The 9,107-nt window shown below is 33.6% G+C and overlaps 1 protein-coding gene across 2 annotated transcripts; it reads right to left on the minus strand.

Annotated features, from left to right (window-relative positions):
• Window positions 1-4,464: 4,464 nt before the first annotated feature.
• On the minus strand, window positions 4,465-8,747 carry LOC131148670 (tricyclene synthase TPS4, chloroplastic-like). 2 transcript variants are annotated; one of them, XM_058098538.1, is made up of 7 exons: window positions 8,248-8,747; window positions 7,364-7,640; window positions 6,809-7,184; window positions 6,065-6,283; window positions 5,818-5,956; window positions 5,476-5,724; window positions 4,465-4,961 (listed from the first exon to the last, which is right to left on the minus strand). In XM_058098538.1, the coding sequence occupies exons 1-7, from the start codon at window positions 8,491-8,493 to the stop codon at window positions 4,656-4,658; spliced, it is 1,812 nt and encodes a 603-aa protein (XP_057954521.1). In that variant the 5' UTR covers window positions 8,494-8,747; the 3' UTR covers window positions 4,465-4,655. The 2 variants fall into 2 exon arrangements, with proteins under 2 accessions (XP_057954521.1, XP_057954522.1); XM_058098539.1 differs by having other exon boundaries at window positions 5,617-5,724; window positions 8,248-8,580.
• Window positions 8,748-9,107: the final 360 nt, after the last annotated feature.

Consider the following 9,107-nt stretch of genomic DNA (forward strand, 5'->3'; position numbering starts at 1 on the left):
TAAGGAACTTCAGTTGACTGACCACGATACTTCAGTCAACTAAACACTGTTCAACGGGCAAAATTTTAAACTTTTTATTTTTAAGTTACAGTCGTTAGAAACCCAAATTTTCTAAATAAATTAGGAAACTTTTTATGGAAACTCTTATGACAAGGGAACCTCTTAAAAGTCTATAAATATATGGTTCTTTTGAATTAAAGTGATCATTCAAGTATTGAAAACTCTCTCAAAGCTCTCTTGTTCTAATATCTCTTACTCAATCTCTTGCAAAGTTGAACGTATTGTTGTTCTGATATTTTGTTCATCAAATCCTGAAGAATTACTGATTTCTCATCTGGAGAAAAGGATTTTGGTGAATTCTTTGAAAAGTTTCAAAAGATTATTTCATTTTTGATATTTTATCTTTTGGAGTACATAGTTCTTATCTGTACTAATATGCTCTTTGAGTGAGCTTCTCTTGTACATCGGGTTTTGATATTTCTTTTGTAGATTTTGAACGTCTCCAGGCTATTGGAACATTGACCAAACAAGGATATATTGTTTGGAGAAGGCGGGCTCTAGTCTTGACCAAAGGAGTGATTGTAAACAGGCTTTGTTCCACCTGGTAACGGAACTACTATAGTGGAAACCTTTGGTATTTTGCCAAGGCCGAGGACGTAGGCTGTGTTGAAGCCGAACCTCGTAAAAATCTTGTATCTTTCTCTCTATTTTATATACGTTATTTGCTGTGTTGTATGATTTCAAAGTGCAGGTAATAAGTTTCAAAGAGAAAGAAATAAAGATTCTTGGTATTTTAGAAAGTACGTTTTGATTAACCATTTGCGGAAACCCAAAAGGGAGTACATTAGTTAATCTGCAGAAATCTTAATCAAGAAAGGTACATATCGGAAGTTAATTCAAAGCAGGTGATACATATTCACAGGGAAATCAACAAAATAAATATTATCCTTGATTAAGTTGTTTAAGCTTTATTGATTATCTTGTTTGTTTAAATTACAAGTATTCTAAGGTGTGTCTATATATTATCTGTTGTGCTCTATCTAGTATCAAAAGAAAAAGATTAAAAAGTATTAAAATTTAAAAAGATTCCAATTCACCCCCCCTCTTGGGAAGCTATTCCTAATTTCAATTTTGGTTCTTGTTCAAATAATGAAGCTAAATTGAGAGCTGTATTAGAGAGAATAAAGATTTGTAAACATTTGGGCCATACTAGTATTGATATTGAATATGATTCGAAGATTGTTGTAAATTGAATAAGAACAAGGAGGTGCTCCTTGTGGTATTTATGGGATTTTTGGGAGCAGCTGATTGGTTTATTGGAGGGAGTAGACTTTTCGATTAAACATTGGTATAGAGAAGGAAATAAAGTGGCAGATGCCTTGGCTCGTCAAGATGCTAGGGGAAGGAATTGGTTGTTTACAAATAGTAGTCATCTCCCTAGAGTTATCAAGGGGTTATATAAATTGGAGAAGATGGGTACGACTTATTCGAGGTATGTTTAGCTGATTTCCTATTGGGTTTGGTCTATGCTTTATGTTATTTATCTTTTGTTTGTTTTGTTGAGTGATATTTGGTTTATAGGTCCTTATTTTGTTTTTGTTTTGTAATCTTTTTTTTGGCTGGATGTTGATGTCGTTTTTGGGAGGCCTTTAAAGGTTTGTCTTTTGTCCCTCCCTTTAAATATCTTGTAACCACGGTATTCCTCAACCAAAAGTGAGGGCTTATCAATAAATAAATGGAGGTCCCGTCCTTCTTTTAAGAAAAAAAAAAAAGTGTCTTCGTGAGGCACTGCAATGTTATACAGATTCAGACATGAGATTTCACATCCAATATTGTTTCTATTCAATAATATATATGCCTAGATGGCCTTGGAACAGCTACACTAGGAGTGTACAAAAATTACCGAAAAACTAAAAATTAAACCAAAATCGGACCGAAATCGCAAGCAGTTTGGTTTCTCGGTATTTCGGTTTTGGCATTAGAAAATGTAAATTTTTGGTTTCGACTTTAGTTTTCAAAATATAGCCAAATTGAAAAACCAACTTAAATTTAAATTATATATATAAATTAATATAATTACTTAATTAGTATATTAATACATGATTGGTCCATTTAATATTTACAAATCAAAATGTCCAATAGATTCTCAACAACCCTTGTGAAAAGAAATTTTTGAATATTTAGAATATCGGTTAAAAATCGAAAAAACTGTAATCAAGCCGTAATAAACCGATTACACCCCTTGCTAGCGCTGGTGGGTCACGAGGCATATATACCTACTAGAGTGCATAATTCCAATCACCTGCGATTCCTTTATGCATATATTGTAGTAGTTATATATGTTAGACTTTATAAGTATTATGCATGTGGGAAATTATTGAATACACTAAACGTATATGTCAAAATTAATATAATTTTATTATGTCTTTAAAAAAATAATTATAAATAATTAATTTTTAAAAAATACAAATATATGGTAAAATTATACCAATCCTAGTATATACACCTAATAATTTTTTTTTTATGTGTGTCAGTGCGTGTATGTATATGTGCGTCTATATATATATATATATATATATATATATATATATATATATATATATATATATATTTCTAAACACATGAATATAGCCCTAACTCAACTCATAACCTTATATTTTGAGTACAAGACATGTGTCAAGATACGAAGGATTTCAGGGTTTCACCTAACCTTAATCCTTACCTATAAAATCTCAATATTGATTTCTCAAAAGGGAATGATAATTGAAGAAAAAAAAAATTAAAACAAAATTTGAAGAGAATACGTTCTTTGGAAATTGCATCAACTAGAGCTAGAACATTGAATTTCTGATTATTCTTTTGATATTTTCTCTACACTCAAACAACCATCTCTTGTAAACAAAATCATGTATGTGAAGATCAAATAAATTCAATCATTTGCAAATAATCAAACTGCCCATGAAGTTCAAGCTCGTCCTTGTGATATTAGAAGAGAGGTTGAATTGTTTTTACCTAAATCTTTGAAGGCAACTTATTGGAAAGCTCTCGCCATTATAAAGTACGTCGACATTCCTTCTAGATCTTCTTCGTAGGTGAGTTAGTCTTGTCACTTCAAATTCTCTCCTTAGTCTAGGTCTATCACCCCTCGCTTTAGCTCCACTACAAAGCAAATCAAGTACCATCATATGTTGTTTGCTTTAGTGGCTCTAGTATTCCTCAAGCTTGTATCTATTAAGTAATTTCATTGTCACATTAGATGTCATATTGCTGCCTAATGATGTTCCCAACAAGCCTTCTTCATCTTTAATTCAATTTGATTGAATTCTACTCTATTGCTTGATCATTAGGCGATCTTCGCCTGATGATTGGGTGATATTTATGTCATTGGGCGTGCATGTCTTCATGTCTTGAGGATACAGTCCATGCCCTATCCCAATGTGTGTCAACTTCTAATGTGCCATGTATACGATTATTTAGACTCCATATTTTGGGAAATATTGCACAAAGATTGCCCAAACACTACACGAAAGCTTGGCTTTGAAACTCCAACTTAATATAAAACACAATGATGGATAAGGGTTATTGATGGATCCTCCGTATATCATTGATTCATTAAACGTCATGATTGATGCAGGTTTTTGGTCTATTCTCACCTCAAACGGTTTGCTTTTTATTCATTCAAAGGCTTTTTTGAATGGTATATGTAGTTCCATTTGAAGTGAATTTTTTTTTTTTTCCAGTTTGTTAAGAGTCCCACACAACAACAGTAGTTGTTTTCTATCCTTTATGCCTTTCCATCTCTCTTAGGACTCAAATCTAAGATCTCTAAATTATAAAATTTAACCATTGGAAGGTTGTATGGGAGACATTCCATTTGAAACACATTAATGCCTATGTTATACTCTACATTTGAAATTGAAGCAAGTTGGATCTTTGTGTTCTAATTTGTTTATTATCATTAATAAACATTATAATTTTTGTAAATTTATTGGCAATTGTAATGCATTTAATGCTAATTATAAGAGTCTAATTAATGGATATAGTTCACAGCATGATGTAGGCTATTGAAAATTGAGGCAAAAAATAATGACATTGCATTGCCAACTATACTACAGACATTGAACTAACAAAACTAAACTTGCATTTAGGAGTATGGAGTTCAAAACATGAGTTTGAACTTATTTGGGTTTGTACAAATTGTAATATAAAATAATATGAAATTTTTTTTTTTTCCAAATCCAGAGCTCAAAATTGATGCTCTCAAACACTACGCAAGTGAATTAAATTATGACTTCTTTTGTGAGAATCCAAGGCACAACCTTTGGTTAGGTATGTTGACGATAGCTAGCTTGACACTTCATAAGTATAGGATTTGGCTAGACAATTTTGTCAAGTTGCTTCCTTCATGCCAAACTTAAGAAGTTATTAGATGTGAATTAAAGACTATATCTTTAGGAGAAGTACTTTAAAAAAAAAAAAATCTTCCAATATAAATATTTGGAATGCACATATGAACCACAAAATGGTATGAGATCCACATATTAAGATTTACATAAACCATAACTTTTCCTTGTGTGCACCTGCATATAGTGAATTTCAAATTTTGCATGGGGTAATAGTTGCTTTGCAATCCTTCTTTGTTGTTGCCTTGTCGCTTATTTATTTTTGGAGTGGGGAATTGGCTCAATTATCACCATAGAGACTCGGTTTCTTGATCTAGAATCTGGAGCTCCATACCCATCTCCATGTTGATACGTGCACTGGGAATTCCGAGCAAGATTAAGGGCTATTTCGACAAAATATTTTGAAAAAGGAGAATTAGTAGATCGAGCTTTGTTTATCTTCTTCCAAGCTCCATCTATCATGTTGTTGATATGCTTGCGAGCAAATTCCTCAGAAAGTCCAGTCTCACGCATATAACATAAGATGGAATTTGCACTTTCTCCTCTCTCCAACTCGGCCTGAATTGCAAACAAACAAGGGGCTTGATTAAAATATTGTAATTGCTAATGTAAAAGTATGTTAACTTTTCGGAAATTGAAAGGATGAAATTTTTTATAATTTGATCACATTTTTTTTTTCAAAAATATTGATAGTCGGAAAGCATATATTTTTCCTTCTTTCCTTTTGTTCTTCTTTTATCAGATGGACTGGTTCTTGGAGAATAAAATGAACTTATTCCAACTTTTTCTAGTTGAATTTTCACCCTTCATATTTTAGGTTTTGTGCTATTCAATAAGAGGTAATCCATTTCTAATCCCATACCCTTTCACACCAACTACTAAAGTTTGAGTCCTATAACTACAACATACAAAATCCTAATATATATGTATTCATCCCCTAAGAGGAGGAGCTACTTTTATCGCTTGTACTTTTCTTTCTCCTTTTTTCAACTCTTCACCTACCAAAGACAACATTTGAAGTATTTTTATATCACTCTAACAAAGGATATAAATTGGTGGTTAAATTGTGTACCGTTGAGGTACCCATATCGTTGTAAAGTCGAAAAATCACAGAGGGCCAATGCAATAAATCATGGTTCTCTTCTAAGCACTCTAATGCCTCATCTGTGATACTCCCTGTCACCAAAAAATAGGCATGAACTAGTATAACAACCCCTGATACTGATTGCCAAGCGTTCTCGAGATAGTTTGTGAATGTTGGCATGTTCTTGTTATAGTTCCACCTTGCTTCCACCAAGAAAGCTTTGCACAAATTTGCCCACTGAAATAAAAAATTACAAAATAAGTATTCACTGCATTCTCCTGGGCTCTTCATATATAATACAGACATTAAGTCATTTATATCAGCACATACCGCTTTTGCCAGGTGTGGGATGATGTTATCTCCTTGCTCCTTGAGTGTCTCGTAAGCCATTTCATTGACAGTATTGTAGAGAGCCAGGAAGCATAACTTCATATAGCCTGGAAGATTTTTCACTGCAGTAATATCCCATCTAGAAGAAGTACCATATATTAGAATCCATGAAGTGAATGCTAATTAGTTAGGGAATTGTATAATTGATCAAATATAATAGTAAGGGAATTTTTATAGTAGCACAGACCTTTCAACAGCATCTGTAAATAGCTCTAGCTCCTCCAAAGAACCATAAATGTCATAGACATCGTCAAGGGTGGTGATTAGTGTGATTACTTTGGTTAACCCTTTGCGACAACTACTGAATTGAGGCTCAAACACCAATCCGACCGTCCAAAAGAAGCTTTCCATTAGCCTATCTCTTGCAAAGTTCAACCTTCTCACTAAGCCCATGTCTTTCCACCACCTGAATCACATATGTATTTGAAAATAGTTCATAATTATTTCATTAAGTTAGCATTTGATCACAAGGGATTTCATTGAAATAATTTACATACAATTTTTTTTTATCTTTTTTTTTTTTTAATTTTTTCTAAGTGCTATTGTTACTGCGTAGCAACAAACTTTTTTGATAAGTAATAAGTAATTATTAAAATTTTTAAATTACATAGGTAAATAAGTAATTATTAAATTATATAGGTAAACGCATTACTACATTAAAATTTTTAATGTAGTAATAAGTAATCATTAAATTATACAGGTAAATATATTACTACATTAAATGCTTATAAAAAAAAGTTTGCTATATTTAATAAACTAAATTACTTATAAATTATATTAATAATTTAATTTAATTCATATATTTTATAATTTAGATATTTGACTCATCTATTCATAGAACATATAAATTATCTTAATAAAAATTATAAATTATATTTAAATAATTTATTAAATGTTGAAAGTTGATATTATATTATAAAGGGTGGGTTACCTTGACAAATCTTGAAGGTCGCTTTGGTGGATGGACTGCACCTTGTTGAAATCGAGCTCGGCAAGTTCCAGTAGCACTTGATTTGCATCTTCCCTTTTCTGATATAATTCAATAGACCACCTAGCTTCAAGCCTTGGCATTCTGCGGTGCAGGGGAATCTCCATTGCAAGACTCACTTCTTCTGCAATCATAGTGCTTGTGCCCAACTTGAGGCTCTCATTTAGGTGAAAGGTGGTGAATGCTTTGGCCTCTTCCAGGATAATTTCCCCATCACATCCCAGATGTGAAGCTTCATATAGACTCAACAGTCCCCCGACATCCTTGGCGATAAGGGCCCGAAAATTGCCCTTGTGGTCCATGAAACCCTTAAACACATCTACGTACATATTGCAAAAAAAAAAAAAATTGCCAATCAAATTGTGAAAGAAAACAAATTATATATATGCTAACATTGTATTAAAGTAAAGATATCATTTGAAAAAATTATTATTCAACATAAATGCTCCCACCCTTAAATGCAAAGAGAGAGAGAGCTGAAGCGTGTGGTAATTGTACCTTGAGGGACGGGGTGGCCATGCTGTCTGAGGAGCCTAAAAGTAAGAGCAGTAGCATGTAGATTCGTGAGGGTTCTCACATTATTTGGTGGTTCGAAGGACGACTTCACCCTGTCAAGGGCTCTTGTTATGTCCTCCTCAAAGCGGTGTCCAAGTCCCAATCTTTGGATGCTGTCAACCAACTGTGCCAATGCCAATGGCTGATCATCTTCCACATCTTCAATCATCCTTCTCACTTTCTCCTCCAGCTCCTTTGTCCTCTCCTGGTATAATTCCTCCTACATGCATATATGGATAATAACTTTTAGTTTCTAGCTCTCTTAAAAATCAGCCCCACCATAAACGTATATATCTAGTATGAAAGTTAATGGCACAACTTATGTCGTACATAGTATAATATAAAATAACTACGATGCTACAGTCTTGGTGCTTATAATTCAGTATTTTCTAGTAATTGATATTGTCAAAATCTAATTTATCTAAAAAATTATTTAAGGTATAGTATTTAATCTTAATTAGAAGAACGACGACCATGAGGTTTGAGCTCTTGATCTTAATTTGGTCATAAAGCTCTCTCTCTCTCTTCAATATTAGAGATTCACTGGATGTAGCCTATATAGTTTGAAGGAAGCCCATGCATATCAAGTCCCACGCCCCTATTCACTCACTCCAGGTTTGAACTCAAGATTTCAAATGCCAAAGTCCTAAAAAGGATCTAACCATTAAGATGTAACCCAGAAAAATTTTGATCAATCGAAAGACTCTGATTGAAAATCAAAGAATAAATTCACCTAAAAAGTTTAAGCTAACTCGGTGAGTCTGTATCAACAATAATTTTAATATCTCTAACTAGCTCAGACAACAATACCAAAAATAAATATCTACTTGTCCTGGGTAATTCTTCGACAAGGATTCGACAAAATCAGGACTCCAATAGCTTGGCTGGTAATTGGCAGAGCGTCTCTGATCGGCAACCACCGGAGAGTCATCTTGTTCGATCGCACTGCGGCATTGGACTACCGGCTTCATGCCGGCACCAACCGGAAGGGAACTGTAGGAGGAACCTCGCCTTGGCAAATGCAGGGAAAAGCAGGGAGGGGGCAGATGATGAGAGTAGAGATTAAGTGCCATTGGATACAACCGTAACTGGATCGAGTATATGCAGCAGCAACTGTTTTAATCACAGAAAATGCATATGCATGCTTTTGTATTTGATTGAAACTCAACTGGAACTGTCCACCTATATATAGAAGAGACACATAGGACTTGGAACTGGTGGGTCACTGAACACATATAGCTGCTACAGTGCATAATTCCAGCCACCCACGTTTTCTTTATGCATATAATGGACTAAGCATAGGTGTCAGGTTTTCCCATAGATCCGTGTGCCTATGTATATTGCCACACCCATATGTATGTTATGCTAAAATAATTTCCCTCAGATTGTTGGGAGAAATATCAACAGCGGAATAATTCTTCTCCTTATATGTAAGCAAATATAGTACATCTCTACTTTTATACGTGTTGAAAATAATAAGAAAAATAATTAATCACACTAAGTCAGAAGAACACAATCAATTTTTTACGTGGAAAACTTTCCCGGTGTGAGGAAGAAAAATCATGGGACCTAATCCAGTTGAAACCTCCACTATCAATCAAATAATGGGTACACCAAATCTTCTCTAATCTCAATTTGAGGTTACAAATATATCTCATCAAGTATCAACAAACTTGGCAAATGCAAA

The sequence above is a fragment of the Malania oleifera genome, chromosome 2 (assembly GCF_029873635.1).
Source record: "Malania oleifera isolate guangnan ecotype guangnan chromosome 2, ASM2987363v1, whole genome shotgun sequence".
Classification (NCBI taxonomy): domain Eukaryota; kingdom Viridiplantae; phylum Streptophyta; class Magnoliopsida; order Santalales; family Ximeniaceae; genus Malania; species Malania oleifera.